Source organism: Phoenix dactylifera, chromosome 4 (assembly GCF_051530095.1).
Source record: "Phoenix dactylifera cultivar Ajwa chromosome 4, Ajwa_hap1_PhDact_Kaust_v1.1, whole genome shotgun sequence".
Taxonomy (NCBI): domain Eukaryota; kingdom Viridiplantae; phylum Streptophyta; class Magnoliopsida; order Arecales; family Arecaceae; genus Phoenix; species Phoenix dactylifera.
The window spans coordinates 10,488,018-10,514,790 of record NC_143193.1 but is presented as its reverse complement, the minus strand read 5'-3'; the positions used below and the strand labels follow the sequence as shown (position 1 = coordinate 10,514,790).

The following is a 26,773-nucleotide window of genomic DNA, read 5'->3' as shown; positions in this document are numbered from 1 at the left end:
GTATGGGCCCAACATAGTCCGTACCGACTCGTGCCGCCGGGCAACCGGTACGATGTCCGGTACCAACACAGTAGACCTTGGTTGACAGTATCATGCAAAGAAAATATCCAAAAATTTTCCTTGAATGATAGTTTTCAATTACCCATGCAAAATTTGCAATCTCAATAATGGATCTCATATTGGTACCATCTAGGTATAATATTGGCATAACAAATATGGGGTTTGCTTGGCATACCAACACTCAATACACCCCTTGTACCGAGTTTCGGATCAATACGAGTAGAATATGATACATCCGGTATAGGATAGTATACACTAGTACTGCAAACCTTGACTAAGATCTGCAATATTGGTTCAAGGAATGTTTTGGTCAAGTACCGGTACATTACACTACCAAGCCAAACTATACCGACCAAGATTCGTCGTCTCGGTACTAGACCCCGCACCAGTATCATCCTACTACAGTGTCAGTATGCGGTGCAGTACGAGACGGCGAGACATACCAAGTATCGGTACAGTACGAGACTGCATACCATTTTTGTACCGGAACGGTACAGTATGAACAGTACATTATGGTATCAACTGGTACGTTAAACCTTGATGCCAATATTTAATACACAAGCACATACCAGTTCAATATTTCTCGACCTTTTTGTTTTTTTTTAATTTTTGGTTTCTAAGGTTATTTTAAGATTTATGAATATTTGAACTATGATTTTAAGGATATTTTTGTGTTATTTTATTTCATATTGGTCCCAAAAGGCTATATGGTTGCTTAATGGATACAATTGTAAAAATAAAACATAGATTTGTAATAACTAAAACAGACAATACATATTTTTGAACTTGAAAATGCATATATCAAATTGATTTGAAGTACAAAATATATGTGTCAATCTAGTTCCTCATGGGTTCTATCACTCGTAGGCATCAGGATCTTGTTCACAATTAGGGCCTTGACTCCAACCCAAATGTTGTGCCCACCTTCCGATAATCTGAGCCTCTTGGATAGCTATCCTAGTATTGATCATCTGTTTGATACTAGACTAGCCATCCCACTCTCATATGAGGGAAGATGGCAGCAATAAAACCTGACCTATAATCTGGTTGAGGCAATGGAGGATAGTAGCTGCCCAAATATCATGTCTCGGATGGAGGATATGCAAACGGGTCATACCCTAGCTATATAGAATAGGATCCGATGTACGATGAGGATCCGGATACATCCGAGGACCCTAATCTGTGCATTATATTATCAGTTGCAACATTGTCGTGTCCTCTCTTATTAGTCACAAGGTGGCCCGAACAGGTCAGAACCAAGTGGTTCCGCTCAATTCAGAGTAGTTCGGGCCACTTACCAACCCGAAAGGCCTTATTGGCCCAATTCCGCACCATTAGGGTTAGTACACCCTGAACCAAGCAGTTCTGGTCGATTTGGCAAACCCAGGCTTTGACTCTTCATGCCTTAGATATTCTTTTTTTTTATAGTCACTCTTATTGACAGGCATTTTTATTCATTATTTTGAGATTTCAATAATTTATTTAAAACTTTAGTAAACTCAATAATAAGACACCTTAAATAGTGTGCATGTTAGATTATAATCAAATAAATTGCAAGGCAAACTATTATCTAATTTATCATCCTAATTTGTTTTTGATTCTATTTCAAACTTTCTTATTTCTTAATTCCCTGATATTAATTGTAACACACAAAAACTAGCTTCAGATCCAAACCACTAAAACAATGCAAGAATCCCAGAAACATTACCCTTTGACATTGAAAAGGAGCTCAAATAGAGTTCTCTAACCATGCTTACCACTTATTAGAAAATTGTTGGTGCAAGAACAGAACTAAAACACGTTAAGATGTATCTCAACCTAATTTTTCCAAGGATAGAATGTCCTATAAGTGCTATAGTTCAGATATTCATTAGAGGGCATGGCATCAAACTTTCGAATGGCTTCGCTTAGAAAATAAGGTATATCAACAATTTGACAAAGAAGATGAAACATTAGTTCAGAAATTAGATGCATAGATACCTATCCCAAATTATAGTTATAAGAACTCTTACCAAAATATGCACTAGTACTTAGGCCAAAAAATCAAACAATTATTCAGTGAACATAATTCAAAGTCCTAAGTTCAACTAAACAAATACTTGTTCCTAACTTCAAAAAAATATTAGCATGACAAATAATTGATCATAAACCATAATCAAATTCTATCTACTTTATGAAAGTCACGGATAAAAAAAATAGATGTCAGTGACTACAGTAACAATGCCAATGTCTACCAGATATTGGCAAAGTGAACCAAGAATGCTCAATCAAGCATCCCATGAAAAAAAGGAATAAAAAAGAAAAGGACATGGGAAAAGGTGCTACAGGCCTTGCCATATTTCATAAAGAACAAAAAGAATGATGTTATCTATGACTAAAAAATCTCACCAACAAATATTTAAAATCCCTTCATAATAATTAACTCCAGAAAATAAAAAGAAATAGACGTAAACAAAAAAAGGCATCAGCAAGATTTACTCATACCTCTGTGCTTAAGAAATTATGGAAAAGAATTATTCGAGGCGACCAACTGAGAACTTCAGGTTTGACCTAAATTATTCAAAATAGAACCGGAAGTTCAGAATCAGGAATACAAATAAAGCCAAGGTGCAATGGTACCACTAGGAGCAATGGTACTACTAGATATGTCAAGTTTCTTATCAAAAAAGAAAGATGCCAACTTGGATAATGAGGCAGAGGAAAATCATATCATTTGATTTATTTTGCAGAACGTATCCCTCATGTTTAGAAGAATACAAAAAAAGAAACTGACACAATACTGATTAGCATTAGGACAATCCCACATGGAAGAATGCAAGGTTCTGGCTGCCAGTGAAGCATGGAACTGTATGGTTACAGAGCTTATCAACTGCAGTTTAAAGTTTTTAACTGCTACTCTTTGAAGAATGCTACAGCTATGGCTGGGTTTCTCACACCTACATGCCACATGAGCCACTCTTCTCTCACTGATGAAGGCGTCAAGCCCCCAAGCATATTTGTTGGATTCATGCACATTCACATCAGCAGCAAGAAAAGTTGATCCTTGTGTGTAGGTCTAGGAAAACCTAGTCCAATGACTTACATCTCGGTACTGGGGCCCATGATGGTACTTTACAGATAAGATACATTATTTCCATACCAACACATAGTACACTATTGGAGTCAGCATAGCATCTATACAAAGTGTCTCTATGGGGCATACCAAGCCCCAATACCATACCATGTTCATAAATATGCCCCATACGACATGGTACAGGTCAATACTGAAAACACTAAAACCTACACAAACATACAGACAAAGCATGTCTCAATAATTTGTCACCTACGATATGGTGAACAATAGTAGAGGTTTTTTAAAGGTTTCACACTTGTCTAGGACCTTCAGACCATGATGCATGGTCCATATTCTTACCTATTGACGTGGTATACTACATCATTCCAGTTTTAGTAGAAAAAAGGGGCATATTAGTAGACCTTTATGCACATGTATGTGGTCAATAAATCATTTATCACGAGTATGTGTGTTTGTGTCGATCAATCTTTTATCATAAGCACGTGTATTTATGTGTGGATGGTAACAACTAAGCAATCAAATGTGTTTTATCTGTGTTCAATCCACTGTTTTGGATAATTTAGAAATAGAAGGGACCAAATCATAGTTCATGTATAATGATATAAAAAAACAATATGTGCAAATATTTTCAAAAGGAAGCATATGAAGATGAATGCCATGATTAGGATCATTTAGAGACAACCACGAATAACATGTGCCATGGATTCAAAACCCACCATAATGGAATGGTACGACTAGTACCGTATCGTTCTGCCACAAGACGAACATGAGTACATGCATCGGGATGCCAAAACAGTCGTACCAATGTGTACCAATCATTCCAGTGGTACCTTCCAATAATACCAGTCAATACCAATGGTTTTTCAATTTTTCGAAAGCTAACTCTTTTGATGTGTACATATGATACCAATACCGTACCGTTCCTATGAGAAACAAAGGCATGGATTGAATATGTTGGTATTTAAAACCTCGGCATCCACACTAAGATTCAATTTTCTAGTAGTACCATTATGAACTCCTCAAAGGATACCCAAAAGTGCTACATCCTCATGATTCTTTAGTATTTCTTTCAATAGAACTCTCTACCTTAGTACTTAACTCGCAATATTGATGAACTTCCAACTTTCGAATATAATTTAATCACATAGGAGGTTTGAGAACCAACTTTTCTCAAGACTTAATCTCAAAGGAGTCAGTATCAAAATGACAGGCAACTTTACAAAATTTAAGACAACTTAGCTCACCATCCACCAAAAAAAATTAAATATGAAATTAACTTTCAATCTGATTTTCCGCATTTGTTAAACACTCCAACACTGAGAAACACAGCATGCTTTAGAAAACTGCAAATCAGCTATGGGTTGACAAGAACAACCAAAAAATATAATGGAAGGTGAGATAAAAAAACCAGAGAATTTTATTTCTGCATATGAAACACAACTGTAGCAAATTCCTCTCAATTTGAAACAATACGCTGTACTCCAAAAGTTGGACTTCCAAGAGAGTGAGGATTCTTCCAATGCTTAGATAGCAAAACAACAACCAAAGATTTTTCTAAATTAGGAAAATCCTAGCTCTATAAAACCCCACATAAGAGAAATGACTAGGCCAGTCTAAGCCATAGCTTAATATCTACTTTTTAAGTGTGTTGTCTTAAGGCTTGCCTAGCTTGACCTTGTGCTTAGCCCAGCTAAATCGAAAACTTAAAGCCTGTAACAAGCTATAGCTGGCCCAACCACTCCAAGCACTAGGTCCATGGTATGTTGTACCGGTCCAAATCGGACGGTACGGAGCGTACCATATCATACCGGTTCGGAACCGGTATCTAATATGGGTGGCGTATCGACACTCGGTACGCCAAACTCTGTACAGTACCATACCGATACTGTGCTAGTGTGGCACCAGTACGAGGTCCAGTACCGAAACGGCGAACCTTGACTAGCTCAGTTGGTTAATCCCTCTTAAGTAATGAGGTTAGAGATAGAGAGAGAGGATAATGGATAGGAGATTTTGGATTCAAGAGTGGTGATGATGATGTTTTCGATGAAGATTGTGAGGAAAGATAGGGCAATGGCAAGCATCAGGATGATGAGGATCCAGTGATAGCAACAAGCAAGATAGTGAAAAACAAAGGTTGGCTTCCTCTTTGGGCAATTATCATCCTATATCCAGTGAAAGCCACAAAAAGAAACAGAGATGTGGAAGGCGACCCCCTTTCTTTGTTGAGATGGCTAAGAGAGAGGTTGGAAAAGGAGTTGGGGCCACCAATCCTATGGGAGGTCAATCAGACTAGGTCTGGATATTAGGAAAAAAAGACTATATTTTATGCTTTTATTAAGAGGAGCAAGTTCAGGCCATTGAGGATGTCAAATTTCTTTACTAAAACTTTATAGTACAGATTACTAAAGAAATCGATGGAGTTGTAGTTGTATATAGGATGATAATATGATGGATAATATGCATGATAAGTTCTAGTTGTTTTACAATAGAATAATATCTTTATCCCAAGCCCATGGCCAAGAAATCGATGGAGTTGTATAATGAAGATAGTAGTTCTTGAATAATTATGACATGAGACATAGATATACATGATTTGATTTCCAATTTGAAGCTATAGAATTGATTAGAATATCCATTCTTATAGATACAAGGACACATCCCTCCTCCAAGAGACTGTATGATGTGCCTATTAGCCCTAAGTTGTTACTGTATGTCAGTCCCAACTCCCAAGATTGCCCACATTGTCATTTACATAACAAGAAGTATCAATTCATATCATATACCATGTTTTGCAGTCATACAAACAGTGGTATAACATATAGCATTGCTTATCTTTTGTGCTCTTTATTAAAAAGTATCAACCTTTATCAAAACATATCCTAGAATACTGTAGCAAAACACCATGTTGTAGGTGACATGGGTTGGTAACATCATATTTCATAAATATGCAGATGAACTGTACAAACGTTAAACCTAATATTTGGATTCTTTCTTCTCTCTCAAAACTCCCAAATCATTTTAAACTCCAAAGCTCCAACAACTTGAAGAACAAGTCAAATGACTAGATTGAGCCATTGGTGGCATGCAATAATTGAAAGCAAACATGTTGAGGATGAAAGAAAATGGAAGATCTCAAGGGGCAACTTGATTATGTTATAACTTGTTTCAGCACAAAGAAAAGGGTGAGCTATCACTATGTTTGTAGCTCTTCAGAATCTTCAAAAGACTAGGATGCAAAAGAAGACCACCCCTTTGATGAAAGGAAAAACATGGAAGATCCACTGCAACCAGAAAATTGAAGGTCAACTATCTACCGATATCTCGACAATAAATACGTGTGTTTTTAAAGTTGAAATACTTGAACACCTCGATGGCAGAAGTTCTAGATATGAAAAACCACTCAAGAAAAATTCAACATAAGATCTGATTGGAGCAGAGTCAATAAATGTGTGTCCTGATCTTTTAGCTAGTGCTCCCACAGCTTTTTGCTACTCAATATTCTAAAATTTTCCACGATCTTGATATTAATGGACAAGTTTACCTTGGCTTGCTCAAAACCAGTGATCCTATAAATTGTTAGTCTCCACCATCAAATTTTAGAGATCAAGTGATGCAGCAAACAAATAGACACCCAGAAGATCTCCATGATGAGAGCCATAAAGCAGAAGACTATAATGTATTTAGTTTTAGTTGAGTTATTTATTATAATTATTTTTCTAACTTTCTTTAATTTGATGAGAAGTACATTATATATTATATATTTTCTTACAGTTTTCAGACTTCATATTGCAGCTATTTTCTAGTGGGTTTTGAAATCATATTTCATAAAATACAAGTGTTGATGGATTCAGCTTTAGACCTAAATTGATAGGAAAGATTTGAAGTCATCAGGATTGTGCTCCAAAACAATTTTAATCAACCAATCTGCTACCTGTGTGATATTGTGCACCACTCAGCCGCTCAGTAACACCATTAGTCTTTCTCGCTACCATTGTCTCCATTGCTTGCTCTCTTTGCCTTGCTCTTGCTCACTCCATCACAATTTCTTCAATATGTGAGAGATAGCACGCACCAAACTAATGGCCAATGCGCAACACCAATCTCCCCCCCCCCCCCTCTTCCTCCTCTTTCTTTTTCCCCAAGAGTGGTACAACCAAGGTCCGCCGTACCGGTCCGGATCGGCGTACCGGTGGCCGGCCGGACCGGTACGGTACCGGTCCGGACCACTTTCTTTCCCATCAAAAAAAAAAAAAAACCACAGCGAGGCACTGTAGTTCTCCCCCCCCCCCCCAAAAAAACACCGTACCGGTGCGAACCGGCCGGTTCGCACCGGTACGAGGCCGGTACCAAGCGGTACCGGCCGGTACCGGCCGGTACGGTCTCCGTACCGGCCGGTTCACAGAAGAAAACCGGAAATACCGGTTTTCATCTGTGTCCGGTACCGGTCAGGGACCGGACCGGTACGTACCGGCCCGTACCGGCCGGTACGGACCGGTATGGCATTCCTTGGGTACAACCATTTCCCCACCCCCCTCCTCTCATCCAAAACATCCATATAGTCAAAGGACATGACTGTGTTGTTCGGTTCCCTGCCCTCCTCTATAATACCCACACTCAAGTCAAGTGAATGAGCTATCAAGGATTTAAGTACCGATACATACCAAATAACATTGGTCATAACATATTGTACTATACTATTATGGAACCAACACCAATATGCCTCTGACCACTAGTTTATGCTGATACATGGTACATCACCTCATTTTTTACGTTTCAACACCAAGAGGCATACCGCATATCGATATCATACCATACCATACCATACCAGTAACGTAGGATGAAAGGTTAGTCCCCTAGCATCTTTAGTACCTGTACATAAATTTTTATTTTGTATGAAATTAATTGCTAAACTTTACAATATTTAAAAATTAATATAACAATAGTTACAACTCACTGAGATTTGTAATACTGCTCTTTAATAAGATCACTGTTAACGTACTCAGATTATTAAGGCTTACAATCTACCAACCACTCAAGCCTAATTCGAAATTAATTGTCAAAGACAACTCCCAAATTTCATTTAAACTAAATCCTGATTGCTCTCATGATCAAGTTTCTCATAAGAGACTTAGATGATTGAGTTATGAGTTTATGCTTATTTACTTGTCAACCTATTTTTAAGGAAATTTATAAGGCCCATTGTTAACTAAACTTTTGTAGTTTTGGTTCATATGAAATGGACTTGCAGAGTAGAGTCCACTTTAACATTGTTGTTCTATTATTTCAAATATTATGAAGAACGGTTGCCTGTCTAGAATATTAAAAAATATATATTTCATTATACTTGTTGCTGCATCGTCATTATTATTTTGTAGTTAAGGCCTTTTTCGTGTAATTGAACTGATCCTCTACTCAACTTTATTTAATTGGATACAGCTTATGCATCATTGAATGGTCAACTCCAGGTTGATTGAGTGATTTGTAATCAGGGTATGCATTTTTTTGTTATTTTTCTTCTATTTGTATTCTTTTTTTTTTGTAATAATACTTGTTATTTGTGCTAAGCTCTAATGCATGTTGTTGTAGTTGCTTGTACAGATTATATCATAAATGAGGTTATGATTGATGGTAATGCCTAAACATTGCTAGACTGAACTTTTAAGAAATTTTTCTATTATGATTATGTTTACTTATAATAAAATAAAATATAATTAAGATGTGTTAATCAACCATTAGATGATAATGGTGCCCTCCTTGAAAGGAATTCCTGGCTGGCTGGATCCACCCAAAAAGGTATACCAATATTTTGGGAAACAAAATTCTATACTCATCTACAAGTCTAGCTTATATTGTGGCTAAGCCTAAAAAAATCGACCTTACGACTCTAGTCTCCCTAATTTACTTTATAAGGAGTATGAAAGATATAAAGTTTACACTATTCTTTCAACTTAAACAAGTTCAAGAGTGAATTAGATGCTCAAACTCAGTTAATTATCTTCTGAACTCAATATGATTCATCAAACACGTGATAGAAGAATTTGGTAAAAACAGACACCTTTTCATGTTCAACTTGGTATGGTTGAACTAATTCACCAATCTAGAGGAAACAAAGTTCATAGTCACCCAAACAAAAGAATTCGATACAATAGGAATATAGATTAGTGATGTCACATTTTTCTCAAAGCAAAACTACAACATGCAGATGTTAAAAAGTACAATACTAACATGGTGAATTTAGCAGATGAAAAAATTAGTAAAGAACTTTAGCAGATGAAAAAACTAGTATAGATCAATAGCAAGTGTATGGTCAAAAACTAAGAGTTCCGACAGACAAATCCGAGACGAAGCACAGTGGCATCTTTGTCATTCTCCCAATGTGAAGTACCTGAAACCAGTAGTTGTACGATAAGGATTATAGTATCAATTATGAATGAAACACTAGAATAAATTGATCTCAATATGTAACTCTAATAGAAAAGATCATCAGGGCTATGTTTACAAAACAAAGGGGCATATGAAAGATATTAAACTTGGCAAAGTTATAAACATCCTAAGAAACAGAAGAACAACCGAATGAATGTTAAAAGTACAAAAAGTCAATAGGGCAATTGACAAGACATGAGATAAAAAAGACTGATCGTTTTCACCATTATATAGGCTGAGTTCCATACCTTATGCGGTGTTTTGAATTTCAAATTGCATCATATTTTAAACAAAATTGGATAGTTTACATCAAGATCCGTCGTACCGGTACCGGTCAGAATACCGGTAGCGGCCTAGACTGGTACGTACCGGATCCGTACCAATACGACAGTCGTACCGACCAATTTTCTAATAAAAAGCTCTCAGTACCGCATCCCACGCTGATTCGGTACCGGTCCTAGCCCAGACCGATTCGTACCGGCCCGTACCGGCCGATACGGGCTGGTACGGCATACCCTGGTTTACATAATACAAAACAATATATGTTTTCTGACCACGAGTAGTTTAGAGATATTAGATCACATATATAGATAGATAGATAAATAGAGGTGTTTTGAATTTCCAATTGCATCATATTTTAAACAACATTGGATAGTTTACATAACATGAAACAATACATGTTTTCCGACCACATGATGCATAGACTAAGGGTCTCCAAATCACATGATTTTTTGGTATGTGAGCAGTTTGGAGGTAGTAGATAGATATAGATATAAATATAGATATAGATATAGATAGATAGATAGAAGAGGGACATCTAAAGGAAACACGAAGATCTAATGGGTAAAATGGAAGAAAAAGCAAGGAGAGAAGAGAAAGGAGAAAACAAATTAACTAGCAAACAGGAAGGGTTGAAATACGAGCAAAGAAGAAAGCAAGGTCCACCGAACCGGTAACGGGGCCCATACTGATCGACGCCCGGTACAATTCGGTACCGATTCAGTACTGTACCGAATCGGTACGAATAAGGCATACCAGTTCACAGGCCGGCACGCCCTTTTTTTTGAGTTTTTAAGAATATTTAATTGGTAATCATTCCTTTGAACTTTTTCAATAATTTTAAGCATGGAATGCCGTACCGGTCCGTACCGGCCGGTACGGGCCGGTACGTACCGGTCCGGCCGTGGACCGGTACCGGAACGGATAAAAAACCGGTATTTCCGGTTTTTTAACCGAACCGGCCGGTACGGGTGCGTACCGGCCGGTTCGGAGCCCGTACCGGCCGGTACGCACCTCGTACCGGTGCGAACCGGCCGGTTCGCACCGGTACGATTTTTTTTTTTTTTTTAGAACCACAGCGCCGCGCGCTGTGGTTTTTGAAACCACCGCGTACCGGCCGGTACGGGACCGGTACCAGCCGGTACGTACCGGACCGGACCGGTACCGTACCGGTCCGGCCGGCCACCGGTACGCCGACCGGTACCGGTACGGCGGACCTTGATTTTAAGTCTAATTTGATGCTTTTTTAGTATTTTATTGATTTATTTTGATATTTCTATGATTCCAATTTAACCTAAATAATGGATGTTATTGTTTTAAAATGATACAAAACATAAAATGATTAGTAAGATGTTGCATGCTACAAGAAACAATACAAAATATTCTCAAATCAAGTAGTGACGTAAAAATTATAAAATAATACAATCAATTACATACATTTAAAGATCACACATACCGATATCTAAAATCGGATCATTAGAATAATCAAAAGACACATCAACTTACCTCTCTAACCAAGCGGCATTATAATCTTGTACGTTCATCCATAAGAAACGTGCGCCAGGTTATAAGCACTCTTGGATCTCTCGTTGAAACTCTGGCTCTAAGAGGTATACTCTGGCTAATAATACAGCTGTGGAGGAGCTCATCCGAATATACCGGCAGCAAAATCCGACTCATGAGATGCTCTAGGTTGCGTAGGATAATAGCCACTGGAAGATACCTCAAACACACCATATCCATATCCGTATCCATATGGGTCATAGGTTATTTGTGGCTGCGAAAATAGAATCTAGTATACGACTCGGAACCTGATACATCTATGGATCCTACTCCACATGCGAGGTCATCTGCAGCTGCATCATATCCTCCTGAATAACCTCAACGAGCCCATCTCCAATATGCAATCGTATCCTCGCGGGCGTTACCAGATCGTGCATTGTGGTCCATATCCTATGTACCATACGTAAATTGAGACTCACCGGTAAATCGAAGACCACCCAATGGTCGTCGCATAAACGGTGGTCTTTTATCCTCCACTCACTCATGACCACCAAAACTGCTATCCTAGTCTCTGAATCAAAGAGAGTTAACTCCTCGACACTCTTCATTAGGGCTGCAGGCAAGGTTCGCCGGACCAACTGTACTGGCATACCGGTACGGTTCCGGTTCGGTACCGGCTTGGAACCCGTACCGAACCGAAGCCACGCACGCGGCCCCGCATATGCGAACATCAAAAAAAAACAATGCGTCCGCGCGCGCAGACACGTCAAATGCTACAGAGTGGCATTAAATGCCACTCTATGGCATTAAATGGCCCACGCGGGCTGGCAGCCCGCATGGGCACGGTGCCCCGCACGCGGGCGCGATTATGATGGGGGCTTACGATCCAAAGCCCCTCACCAAGCCCCTTTCCTTGCGCTCCTCGCGTGCGCCTCCAAAAACGATGACGATGGACCAATTGTAGGCAACGCTCAGTGGAATAACGCAAGAAGAAGATCAGCAATGAAAGCAAACTTGATTTATATTCCTCTAAATTGAAAGCAAATGACAAGAATAAAGAAAACAAAAGAAACCTAGCAAGAGATTGAGAGATCTCTTTCTAGCCCAATCTAGTGGAGATTGATGGATCTACCACTAGCCCAAGTCCTAGAACACAAGATCTAAGGACCGAAATCGGCACAAACGCCGCCCAAGCCTTACCGCTGACAAAACAACATGACTCTAGAATAACTCTGGATCCCCCTCAATGGTCCTCTACATCTCTTTTTATAGGCTAAGCCCTAGACAAAACTAAGTAACTCCCCTTAGGAAAACATGGCAAATTATCTTCACATGGTTCCAAGGCTTTTCCACCGTTGATTGGCATAAAATGAATGGCTAAAGATCACCCAAGAAGGGCCCTCCCACGGCTGGACCTTGGCTTGCTTTTTGGCCGTTGGATGGAAGAGGATGGAGGGCTGAGATGGTGTGAGACTCGCGGACCGGACGCACGGGACGCGTGTCCCGGTTGGCCGGGTCGCGCGTCCCGACTGGACGTGTACCAGTCCGGGTGGGACTGGGACTGGGCGTGCGCCAAGCTGTCATGCGCGCGCTAGCGCGCGTGGGGGCGCGCGGGCGGGCGCGCCCAGTGCTAGGCGCGCTGGCGGGCAGGCGCACGCGCACGGCTGGGCGCGGACCTAGGCGCGCGGGAGCCTAGGCGGGCACTGTAGCAGGCGAGGTTCGTCCTGCCGAACCTCGCCGCACTGTAGCAGGCTGCTGGCGGGCTGGCTGTGTGCGGGCACTGTAGCTGGCGAGGTTCTTGCTCAAAAACCTCGCCGCACTGTAGCAAGTGAGGTTGGTTGCGGCAGGATTTGGCTGCGGCATGGCTTTGGTGGGGCTACGTGCGCGGTGGGCTCGGCCAAGGTTGGGCATGCTTGGCCAAGGCTTAGGCATGCATGGGCGCACGTTTGGCTCGGCCGAGGTTGGGCGTGCTTGGCCGAGTAAAAGGGCTTGGCCAAGGCTTTCCAAGCAAAGTAGTTGGCCTTGGCTTGACCCTCTGTTGGCCTCTTTGTGGCCCGATGGCCCTCCTTGGTTGGCATGGCTACTTTGGCCCTCGATTGGTGTGCAGTTGTTGCTCCTCTTGCGGCGTGGCTTGCGGGGGTTCTCAACATTCTCCCTCCCTTGAAGAACATCTTTGCCCTCAAGGATGAAGTTGGAGTACTTCTGAGAGACCTCGTCGTAGTCCTCCCATGTAGCATCTTCCTCGGGCAAGCCGCCCCACTGAATCAAGACTTGCCAAATTTTGCGTCATTCTCGGCCTCATCGCCATATGCGGTACTTGAGGGCCTCAACTGGTTGAAGAAGTAGCCGGCCCTCCTCATCAAATGTGGGCAAGTCCAGTGCAATTAACGCTGGGTCACCAACCTTCTCTTTGAGCCACGACACATGGAAGACTGGATGAAGCTGAGATGAGGCGGGTAACTCCAGTCGGTAGACGACCTCTCCGATGCGTTCTATGATTCTGAATGGCCCATAAAATTTTTGAGATAGCTTGTGGTTGAACTTATCTTTTAATGGTTTTTGTTGGTAGGGCTTCAGCTTTAGGTAGACAAACTGGCCAGGGTTGAAGACAACTTCTCGGCGGCCTTGGTCGTAGTACCTTTTCATTCTTTCTTGTGCCTTCCGGAGCTCTCTTTTTACATTTGCTAGGACTTCATCTCTTGCCAATAATTCCTGCTCAACTTCCTCACTTCGGGCCGTGCCCCTCTCATATGTAGTCAATAGTGGAGGGGGTCTCCCATACACAAGTTCAAAAGGACTCAATTTAATGGATGAATGGTAGGAAGTATTATACCATTATTCAGCCCAGGGTATGAAATCTTCCCACCGTGATTGTTGCTCATGGCAGAAGCAGCGCAGGTATTGCTCCAAGGTCCTGTTGACTATCTCTGTCTGTCCGTCTGTGGGTGGTAAGAGGAACTGGCTTTTAGTTTGCTTCCTTGCAAGGTGAACAGTTCCTTCCAGAAAGTACTCATGAAGACTCGATCTCGGTCGGTGACGATGCTCCTTGGTACTCCATGGAGTCGAACAATGGTCTCCACGAATGCATGTGCAACTAACTTGGATGTGTAAGGATGTTTAAGAGGTATGAAGTGTGCATACTTACTTAGCCAATCAACCACCACTAGGATCACCTCGTAGCCCTTGCTTGTCGATAGACCCTCGATGAAGTCCATGGTCAGATCCTCCCATATCATGTTCGGAATGGGAAGAGGTTGCAGCAGTCCAGTTGGTGCCCGTGGATCATATTTAATCTTCTGACATGTCTCGCACTCGGCCACCAAGGATTTGACGTCGCGCTTCAACCCTTTCCAATAGAAGAAGTGCTTTACACGAAGGTAGGTGCGAAGCCAACCTGAATGGCCACCTTCCTTGCTGTTGTGGAAGTGGTCTACGATGTTCCTCCTCAAGTCGGGGACGTCGGGGACATAGACATTTCCCTTGTAAAAAATCAGACTGTCGCGTACCTTAAATTCTGCAACTCCCATAGCAGCTGCATCAAGTTTTTTTTGGATTTCTTGCGCTCGAGCGTCAAGCTTTGTTGCCTCGCGAACTCGGTCCCAAATCCTCCAATCAACGCCGTTGATTGCTGCAAAATTCTGCGGCTCGTTCATGTCTTCAACCACCCACAAAATCAGGTCGTTCTCCCTTCCCGACAAGGCGTCAGCCACTTTGTTTTCTTTGCCGGGTTGATAGATGATGTCGTACTAGAAACCCAACAACTTTACAAGAAATTTTTGCTGTTCGGGAGTCACTATCTTCTGTTGAAGTAGATGACGAAGTGCTTGCTGGTCTGTGATGATGGTGAAGCGTCGGCTGAGAAGGTATGGCCTCCAAATCTTCACCGCATGTACAACCGCCAGCAATTCTCTTGCGTAGGTGCTCCAAGCCTTCTTCCTTGGCCCTAATGCTTTGGAAATGAAGGCCAAGGGTCGTCGTTCCTGCACCAAAACAGCACCTATACCTTCGCCACTCGCGTCGGTGTAGACCTCGAATGGTTTGGAAAAATCGGGCAAGGCAAGTACTAGTGTTTGTGTCATAGCTTCCTTGAGGTCTTCAAATGCCTTGCGCGCTTGGATGGTCCACATGAAACCTCCTTTTTTCAGCATGGTGGTCAGCAGCTTTGCAATCAGCCCGTAATCTTTCACGAATCGTCGGTAGTAGCCTGTTAGCCCCAAAAATCCTCTTAGGGCCGTGATATCCTTCGGCCATGGCCAATAGAGCATGGCCTGAGATCCACACGTACTCCTTCAGCTAAAATTATGTGGCCCAAGTACTTGAGCTCTGCTTGCGCGAACGCACACTTTGAAGGCTTGATGTAAAAGTGGTGTTCCTCCAAGGTGCGTAGAACAATCTCCAAGTGCTCAAGGTGCTCGTCCATGGATCTGGAATATATCAAGATGTCATCAAAAAATACTAAGACAAACCTCCGCAAGTAGGGTCTGAAAATTTTGTTCATGGCCGCTTGGAATGTTGATGGCGCATTGCATAAACCGAATGGCATCACCAAGTACTCGTAGTGGCCGGAATGCGTCCTGAAGGCTGCCTTGTGCACATCCTCCTCTTTCATTCTGATTTGATGGTAGCCGGCTCGTAAGTCCAATTTGGTGAAGAACTTGGCACCATGCAATTCATCGAGCATCTCGTCCACCGTAGGGATCGGAAAACGATCTTTGATGGTTGCTTCGTTAAGGGCTCGGTAGTCGGTGCAGAATCTCCATGAGCCATCCTTCTTTCTCACCAATAGAACGGGTGAGGAGAAGGGACTCGAGCTATGTCGGATCAGCCCCTGGCTAAGCATTTCATCAACTTGGCGCTCAATTTTCTCCCTTTTGAAAGTGTGCGTACCTGTATGGTGGAACATTGACCGCAGCAGTCTCATCTTTCATCCGAATTGGATGATCAAAGCTTCGTTGCGGCGGGAGGAAAGTAGGCTTCTGGAGGACACCTTGATGAGCCTCTAACACCCTCCGAATTGGTGGTGGCAGCCCCTCAAGTACTTGCTGCTGCTGGATTGAAGAGGATCCTCTTAGTTCGGGCTAGCCATAACAACGGCAAAGCAACTAGCCCCTTCTTTGCAAAGTTTCTCTATCATGTTGGCCTCGCAAGGCCATACTTCCTTGCTGCTCAAGGCCGTCCATGTCTTCTTTTTGCCACCGAGTTTAAACTCCATGATCATCGCGTCAAAATCGGTCACCACCCGACCTAGACTACGTAACCATGCATTTCCCAATACAATGTCTAAGCCGACTAATCGAAGTACATGTAGGTCGGCTTTAACTCTCACCCCTTGTACATTCATCTTTACATTATTAACAATTTCAGCACATAGTAATTTTTCACCACTAGCAATTTTGACTTCAAACGGTGATACCGATGTACCTTTGAGTCCAACCTTTCGTATGATTGCTGAGTTGATGAAATTGTGAGAAGAGCCGCTGTCCACTAACAAGGAGACCTCATGCTTGCCGATCCAAGCCATGAGTCTCATTGTAGATGGTTTTGGTGCGCCGCAAAGTGCATTGAGTGACAATTCAGCATCCTGATTTTCTGCACATGGTTCGGTCTCTTCGGGGTGATCTTCCTCCTCGCTGCTGTTGTCTGAATTTTCAGATGCAGCGGGCTCTTTGTCGCTGCTTGCATCAAGAACGTAGACTTGGCCGGTCTTGCAACGATGCTCCCAACTCCACTTTTCACCACACTTGAAACATAGCCCCTTTTTTATGTAATCTTGCAGCTCATCACGTGACAACTTCTTTACCTCCCTTTGCTGATTTTTGGAACCTGTTGAAGTTATCTCTTTGGATCTGAAAATTACCTTGGATGGTTGTGGTTTGGTGAACTTGCTGATGGCACCATCCTTGGTTGTACGTCGTTCCGGATTGTAACTTTGGTGTAGGATCTCCGCCATGCGCATCGCCTCTTGTAGCCGCGTTGGTTGTTTGAGTTTGATCTCCTTAGCTAGCCACGGTTTGAGGCCGTCGATGAAGGTACCAAGCAAGGCTTCATCGGACCATCCGCTGACCATAGTTTGTAATTGCCGGAACTCATCGATGTAGGTCTGGACTTTGCCCTCCTGTTTAAGTTTTGCAAGTTGACCATGGTGATTGACAACGGGGGATAGTCCCCATTGTTTCATGAATTCGTCCATTAAGGCAGTCCACCCCAACCTTCTCCCTTCTTTCTCATAAAAGGCCCGGATCCACCTCCACCATCGGCTAGCCCTACCCTCTAAGTGGAAACTGACTAGGGTCACCCGATCAGCCCATGGGATATCATAAATGTCAAAGTATTGATCCGCCTTGTCAAGCCACTTATATAGGTCTCCTCCAAACTTTGGGAAGTCAATTTTGGGTTTCCTAAACCCTTCTTCTCTAGGCCGTGGACCTCTATAGTCATCATCTCCAAAGTCATTACCCCGCATGTTTCTTCCTCTCCTTGCCATGGGTTCTCTCCAGCCATGAGGCCTTTGAGCATGGAAGGGACGTTCTTCGGGTTCACTATCGGCCTCATCATGATTGTTATGGCCATTACTAACCCGCTCATCGTCGAGCCACCTCTCAAATACTAAGCCTTCGGCTTCTATCCTTCCTCCCATTCGCCCATGGTGCCTCATATCATGATCTACATGATGTGTATCCTGAATACTAATGGATCGCTCTCATACCTTGCCCGGCCCTGCCGTGCGGCATGCGACCTAGGCACTTCTTCTTGCACCCTCTTGTGTTCCCTCTCTAGCATCCTCCTTTCCAACCTCTCAATGTTGGCATTGTTCTCCCTCCTTATTTCAGCCATAGTATTGGACAAAGTTTCCAATGCCCGGTTAAGGTTTGCCGAACTAACTTCAAGGGCTTCTAACCTCCTATCGTGGTTATTATTTTGGGGGGACTCCATCTCCTCTTAACCCTCTGTTTTAGGACGCTCAAACTCTGAGACGACAGCCCCTCTACCTCTCAAAGATCAGAACTCAACCAAGCCCCAAAGACTTGCTGCATAGAAAATTTCTGCAGCAGTCTACTGACTTCAGCAGCCAATATCTTCCTCAAAACAGAACCAAATCAACACGTAAAGATGCCTATTACAGTGACTAATAAGCTCTGAAACTCTCCACAAAAAATCAAAATCAAATCTTCTAAAAACCCGGTTTTTAACAATCCAAACACAGACCTTGCTGCAGAATTTTTCTGCAACACAGAAACTTCTCAAACCAGTCCCCAAACCTCCTGCGGTTGTCACCTAAAGGATGAACCAACCCACCTGACGTGTACACCACTCAATCAGCCTCCGACAGAGGTTTTACAATAATAAAAACAAAAATTAAAAATCCCCCAATCGAATACAAATTCAAGCCCAACATAGGATGCAGAATTTTTATGAACTCCACCACAACTATGATCTGATTTTTAAATTTAAATCTAAAAGAATATGCAAAGCAAATTCAGATCTGGAAGATTGGTATCCAAGCATTACCTCCTTGAAGGATTCTCGCAATGAAAGCACCAAATTGATGGGGGCTCATGGTCCAAAGCCCTCACCAAGCCTCGTTCCTTGCGCTCCTCATGTGCGCCATCAAAAACGATGACGATGGACCGATTGTAGGCAACGCCCAGTGGAATAACACAAGAAGAAGATCAACAATGAAAGCAAACTTGATTTATATTCCTCTAAATTGAAAGCAAATGACAAGAATAAAGAAAGCAAAAGAAATCTAGCAAGAGATTGAGAGATCTCTTTCTAGCCCAATCTAGTGGAGATTGATGGATCTACCACTAGCCCAAGTCCTAGAACACAGGATCTAAGGACCGAAATCGACACAAACGCCGCCCAAGCCTTACGGCCGACAAAACAACATGACTCTAGAATAACTCTGGATCCCCCTCAATGGTCCTCTACATCTCTTTTTATAGGCTAAGCCATAGACAAAACTAAGTAACTCCACTTAGGAAAATATGGCAAATTGTCTTCACATGGATCCAAGGCTTTTCCACCGTTGATTGGCATGAAATGAATGGCTAAAGATCACCCAAGAAGGGCCCTCCCACGGCTGGACCTTGGCTTGCTTTTTGGCCGTTGGATGGAAGAGGATGGACGGCTGAGATGGCGTGAGACTCGCGGACCGGACGCACGGGACGCGTGTCTCGGTTGGCCGGGTCGCGCGTCCCAGCTGGACATGTACCAGTCCGGGTGGTACTGGGACTGGGCGCGCGCCAGGCTGTCGGGCGTGGGCAGGCGGACGCTGGCGCATGGGCTGGCGGGCAGGCGGGCGAGCGGGCGCGCGGGCGATCGGCCTGCTGGGCGCGCTGCTGGGCACGGGCCTGGGCGCGCAAGAGCCTGGGCGTGCGCGGGCATTGTAGCAGGCGAGGTTCGTGCTGCCGAACCTCGCCGCACTGTAGAAGGCTGCTGGCGGGCTGGCTGTACGCGGGCACTGTAGCTGGCGAGGTTCTTGCCCAAGAACCTCGCCGCACTATAGCAAGTGAGGTTGGCTGCGGCAGGATTTGGTGCAGCATGGCTTTGGCGGGGCTGCGTGCGCGGTGGGCTCGACCAAGGTTGGGTATGCTTGGCCGAGGCTTGGGCATGCATGGCCGCACGTTTTGCTCGGCCGAGGTTGGGCGTGCTTGGCCGAGTGAAAGGGCTTGACTAAAGCTTTCCAAGCAAAGTAGTTGGCCTTGGCTTGACCCTCCGTTGGCCTCTTGTGGCCCGATGGCCCTCCTTGGTTGGCATAGCTACTTTGGCCCTCAGTTGGTGTGCGGTTGTTGCTCCTCTTGCGGCGTGGCTTGCGGGGTCCACAACAGATTTCCTGCTGGAGAATCGCACGTGGGCGTGGTTCCTGCACGGGGAATCGCGCATGGGCGCGCGTTCTCCACTCGTGCGTCCGCGCGCGATTCCCAAAAAAAATTCACCGCGTCCGCACGGACGCGTCAAATGCCTGCCACTCTGTGGCATTAAATGGCCCACGCGGGCTGCCAGCCCCCATGGGCACGGTGCCCCGCGCGAGGAACCACGCGCGGGCGCGATTCCCAAAAAAAAAATTCACCGTGTCTGCGCGGACGCGTTAAATGCCACGGAGTGGCTTAAAGCCACTCTGTGGCATTTAAGAGGCCCACGCGGGCTCCAGCCGCATGGGCGCTCTTCCCCGTGCGCGGGGCGCGCTGCCCCGCGAGCGGGCGCTCTTCCCCGCGCACCCACACGCAGGAAAAATGTGTCGGTACCGGTGCGAACCAGGCCGGTTCGTGCCGGTACAAGTACGGAACCAATCGATTCCAACCCAGTTTGGATCGAAACCGTTTTTATAAGCTGTACCGTATCGGTGCCCGTCTATAGGTGCCTTTTGTTTTTCTTTTTTAGTATGCTGGGCAACTGCTTTCTTACCCTTCATGCCTCTCTCTGCCTGGCTATGCTGGAAGAATGTATGTCGCCCTCCTGATCGAGTCGACCGGATAGTATAGTGGCCTCGTCTAAACATCCCTCGATCATATCTCTGAGAGGATGTCTCGGACGAGAAGCCATGTGGTGACTGGCTCCCCTGTGACTTTGGTTGATTAGCTGGAAGGATGAGTAGAATATTATGCTCAGCCCATTTTTCTACATCGACCCTAGCCTCGATGATCAACTGGAAGGATGAGTGGAATATTGCACTCAGCCCATTTTCCTACATCGACCCTGGCCTCGATGATCAACTGGAAGGATGAGTGGAATATTGCGCTCAGCCCATTTTCCTACATCGACTCTAGCCTCGCTGGCTACGAAACTAGCCGGTCGTGAAGGTGATCCTCCCTCATCAAGCTCCGACTCCTATTGCTGGTCCACAAGTTATCCAATCATAGGATCATCCTCATCATCAACGAAAACACTATGAATCGAATCTGTGTACTTGAGCTCCACTTCCTCATGAATGTATCTCAGCCTCAACCTTAGATTGTAGGGAACATATACAAGGTAATTAAGGTGCTTTTGTAAAATGGTTCCTCTACTTGCTGTGGATGAGGGCAAAAGTGGACCAATTACGCTCACAGCCACTAGATGAGACCGTGAGAGGATCCGGATAGCTAGCCGCTTAAGATTTTTCGCAGACGGCCCAAAATGAATCCACCATTCAGCTGAAAAATATTGAAAAAATTACATATAAGAGAGTAGCATATTAGTAACCATCTAACGCCAAGTAAATATCCTCCTGATGTGTAACATACCTGCATTTATACTTTTCTTACTTACAACAGCTGCAGAGACTCTAAAGCTATCGCTGCCCTCTTTAAATATTTTGGTCTATGAAAAAGAACCGTGTTGTACTATGTTAATAATAGAAGATATCAGTTAAGTTACACATGTCACTTAAGTTAGCTTACCTCTGCTAAAAGTAGGATCGCGACTTTTAGATTTAGTTCCATCTTGTAAATCACATTACCCAGAGCGAATAGAAGTTTATCAATACGATTCCAGGTACGCTGTACTGGAACCAAGAGTTCAGATAGTATGCTGCACATAAAGTCCATTATTGTCTTAGTTCATTATTTTCCATATTTTTTTACTTATTTATATATTTTTAGTAATTTTTAAATTAAAAAATATGTTTAAATATCATAAATTCAGATAAATATTATTTATACCTCAAAAATTACTTTGAATTATGTAATTCATACTACTAATTTTTTATAATTTTTGGTATTATTTATATATTTTTAAATATTTTTTGAATTTAAAAATTATTTTAAATATTAATATTTTAAAAAATTAATTTTAGCTCAGATCTATGTAGAATCCAACAATGGATACTATATATATTTTTTTAGGCCCTCAGGCTTGGATCAAAGGGTACCTATTTCTCAATTATTTTCAAATTTAGGCCTAAGCTACTGTGCACATGATCGCATCAAAACTTGAATGAATGAACACCAAATTTTTATGGAGAGTAGCTTGCAAACCCTAAATACATTTTTGATTTTATTTTTTTAATTTTTATTTATTTTAAAAAAATATTTTTTAATCTAAAAATATATTTTTAATTTTTAAAAATTATATATAATCTAAAAATTAAAATTTTTTATGTCAGCATGTAGATTGTCCATAGATCTCCAACACATATAAAAATTAAGTCGAAATCAAAAATTTTGGCATGATCTTTTCTTATTTTGCAATTTTTGATCTCATTTTTTCAAGTCCTGAAAAAAGAAAGAATGAGCTTAGAGGAGAAAACGTACATCTTATTTAGCTTTGGATTTTTCTTCTGATAGCCTAAATCGGTGTTGTTTTTAGAGTAGTTGGAAATGGGAAGCAGCGAAAGGACACCTCTTTGTGAATTGTTGTTGGGAAGGCTTCTCAGGCCTTCCCAACAACAATCATTAGGCATCAGACCACCCAAAACAGTCAATCCAGTTCGAAACGGAATTGGCCGGTTCCAAGCTGGCTCGCACCCTCTCCGACCAGTTCGGGGTTGGAAGCGAATAAACAAGGCAAACCAATTCGGTTTCGCCTGTTCGGTATCAGTTCTGGCCGAGTCGGGGCCGGAACTGAATAAACAAGGCAAACCGACCCAATTTCATACCGAGTCGGCTCGGTACTGCACGAACTGGGTCAAACTGCCCAATTCGGCAGACCATGGGAGAGATTATCTTCAATAAGCATGAGCAATCAAGATTTGATACTAAAGCACAAATGAACCCCAAAAATCTTTCAAGGTTAAGATCAGTCTTAGACAAAGTTGCATCCTTGCAGTAGTCAAATGAGCTCTGTATTCCTTCCAAGGACTAATAAAATAACAAATATAAAGATACAGAAAGAGGAATTAATGATAAGTGAAATAAAGTGTGGAACAAAGGAACTCAAAGGCATAATATGCAAAATCTAGCTAAATGATCGTAATTTTTATTAATATCACAAGCCATCCATCACTCGTGGCTGAATGGAAAGAATATCAAAAGGCGTTCCCATTTATACAAGCCATATTAGGTATGATAAACCTCAATCACTATTTGATCAATTTATGCTGCTAAAGTAACTAGCTCCCATGTATAAAGGCAAGCCAACTAGCATGGTAATTGGCTCTGTTGGGAATTGTATCCTAAATGTCAATCGTCAGCATGTTGATGATTAAATTTTGTAAACGAATTGACAAATCAATAAAGTATTTTTTGGCATTATTCATCATTTTACATCTTCAAATTGACTCTTATATGATGAAGTCCTTAGGACTTATTAATGATAAAGGAGGATTTATCTTCGAGTCCTTAAACTAGTTCGCGACCAAATGATATGTTGTTACAAGGACGACAGCATTATCGAGATTAGGTCGTTGTGTGACATATACGTTGGTTGTCCTTTTAACTAAGGAGTGTGGAGACACTGGTATGCCACACAGGTAAAATATAGGAGTACATTTCACTGAACATGACCAATTCCGGAACGCTCTACTGTCAAGAGATGTTCTGAGTGGATATGGGTATAAGTTTGGCCCTCTGACCTGAGACCGCAACCTGTGACTGGCAAGCAACTCATTGTACTTTGGTACCGGACTACCTGGATTTCTAATTCAGTGACGGAAGGTCACTGAGTGCAGTCAAGTACTTGCGTAGTCAGTTGTGAGTCGAGATGGAATTGACCCCTCCTGGAAACAGGAGATAATGTCTTGTGATTAATTTAGCAAAACCTTGGCTAGGGTAATCCCAGTGAGGAGTCACGGGATATCTAAAGTTAATCACATAATGGATGTACTAATTATAGGGTTGACGATGAGCTCTAAATCATCCTGGCATTAGGAGTCAAAGGGATTGAATAATACAGTAACCATAGTTCAGGGTTTCAGAATATTTGTTTCGCATATATTCGGCCTATCCGGACGTCGGGTACCATTGCTAGATGGTCACATCGATTAGTGTAGGAAGTCGTTCCTATACTACCGGCTTAGGTTCGAACCTATGAGGTCACACGCATAGAAGATTTCTGATTGATCAAGAAGGCTGATGAATGATTAAGAATCATTCAGGGGTAATTTGGTTAATTCGATTGGCAAATTATCTTATAAAATAATTAAAGTAATTATCGGAGGATTAATTAGTAATTAGATTGCTAATGAACTCAATTGGATTGAGTAATTAGACTAAGGATGAGCCACATTGAATTAGATTCAATTCTGAATCAAGAGGACTTAGGTTGACCAAATTAAATTAGATTAAATTTGTGCTTAATTAGGGATTGACCTAATTGGATTAGGTTCAACCCATGGTAATTGGATCATTCTAATTGTTAGGATTTAATTAAATTAAATGGGTTTGATCTGAAACTGTTCGGATCTTGAAATCCACTTGTCACATATTCATGCATGGCGCCATAAATTGATTTTTAATATGATTAAAAATTAATTTAATTTATTTAATGGTGCCATGGGACACTTGGCAACATCAGAGACCTCTTTCATCATTAGATGGGTCGAAATGGAGAGATAAATTCATGAAAAAAATTGGATAAGATCAAATTCTCTCTCTTCATGACATATGTCATCCTTATCTTTATCTCACTTCTAATTAAGGTTGAATTTCGAATTTAATCATCACAAAATCACCACGTTACCCTCTAATCTGATTGGGGGCATGGAAATTTCGAAATTGAAAGAGGAAAGTGGCAACATGATGAATGGTTTAGATTAGATCAAGCTTCATCATGTAATGGCACATGAACTTGAATTTTGAATTCAAAATTCAAAACCCCACAAAATCCTCCACAAATATGGGATGGTTGGCATAAAGTTAGAGAGGATAGCAACAATAAAAGGACCTCCATCAGCTGGTGGTCGAATAAAAGGAAAAAAGAGAGAAAAAGAAGAAGAAAAAAGGGAAAAGAAAAGAGAGGAACCCTAGTTCATGCATGGAAAAATTCTGCATTCAATCTAGCTGACTTCTTCCTCCTCTAAGTCCATCGCGCCATTAGTGTTAGGGGTCCCTAATAAGAGTCTTTAGATCAGATCTAAGTCCTCTTCAATCCCTCCAAACCTTTCCTCCAAGTTCTTCCAAGAAGGCGGTTCAAAAGTTGATAGCGTTGGGAAGATCAAATTTCAGCCTCAAGAAATTCTGCGCAAGCTAGCACCTCCGCAGGATTGGATCTCTTCAGGAACTTCGCGTGTACTTCTCGTAGAGGCCATTCGTGTGCGTGGCTGCGAAGTCAAGGATCAGATCCACAACTTTCATCCATCATAAAAGGTATTAATCTAGCATTAATCATTTATTATGGTATCAAGATCTAGGTCCGATTCTCCGAGGTTTTACCCTCTTTTAGGGCTCCTCACGGAGATATCTCCAGAATCCATTCGATGGATATTCGGAGACTAATTGGAATAGAGTTCTTAAGTTTCAGATCTGATAGTTAATCATGCATAAAAGTTTTAGCATAATTGTTTAAACGATTCCGGCATAATCCTATGTGTTCCTAATGTGCTGATTTCTAGATTTGATCTTGTAAGCATGCATGAATTAAATTGTTTGATTCATTCTTCCGCTGCGTTTTTGAAACTTAAAAAGAACTATGTATGGCTTGATCCCCCTTATGAAGGGGTACGTAGGCAACCCGATCAGGTTCAGCCATGGTTTTCAAAAAAAAAAAATCAGCATGCTTAACACCGAAGAACCTAGGATCTACTTTCAGTGGTATCAGAGCCAGGTTCATGTTTAAACTTTCATGTTTTAATTTTTGCAATTAAATCTGAAATCATGAGCATGCTTAGATTAGATCTAAAGTATTTTTTTTATGATTGATTTAATTGCTGATTATGCATGATTAACTAGATCTGAAATGTTAAATGCATATGATGCATGTTTGTGTTAAGATTTGTAACATAAATAAATCTGAAATCATAATATTGTTTAGATTAGATCTAAATAAAATTTATGATTCATACGATCTCTGATTTTAATGAACAAATCAGATCTGAAAATAAAAGTGAAAAAACAAATACATAAGATGTATGTTGTTTGTATTAATTCATGTTGTTATGTATATGTGATGCATGAATATTAAATATAATGATTTAAACATGAATTAAATCTGATTACATGTGATTAATTACAAAAACTCAGATCTGAAAATATGTTTTAAGAACTGAAAGATTGTAATTAATATGTAATTAAAAAGAAATATGCAATGATCAAAACTTTCATAAGTCTAAACTTAATTGAGAATTAAGTGTTATGAAATAGAATTGTAACTCAATTAATTGACATTGCATAATTATTTGCGCATATGGGTTAGCTTGAATCAAGTTTCTAGGATTGGGTTAGACCTAAGGTTAGAATCATACATGGACAAATAGAATTAATTGATCAAATCTAATTAAGTAGTAATTAGATTAGGTCAAGGAAATTCTAAGTCAATTTACAATAGTTGTAGATGGATCAAGTCCATGTCTTTGATTAG

The 26,773-nt window shown here is 41.8% G+C and overlaps 1 protein-coding gene across 3 annotated transcripts in view; it reads right to left on the bottom strand.

Moving 5' to 3' along the window:
* The window catches only part of LOC103722593 (prolyl 4-hydroxylase 1), a 68,445-nt gene that overhangs the window by 25,902 nt on the left and 15,770 nt on the right, over positions 1–26,773 (bottom strand). For 2 of the 3 annotated variants that reach the window (XM_008813197.6, XM_088719748.2), the window contains exons 3-4: positions 9,466–9,518; positions 2,545–2,610 (exon numbers count right to left, since the gene is read on the bottom strand). In XM_008813197.6, coding sequence (XP_008811419.1) covers positions 2,545–2,610; positions 9,466–9,518 — 119 coding nt within the window. Of the gene's footprint in view, positions 1–2,544; positions 2,611–9,461; positions 9,519–26,773 lie in introns of all 3 variants that reach the window. The other variant, XM_008813199.5, reaches the window with a different exon arrangement.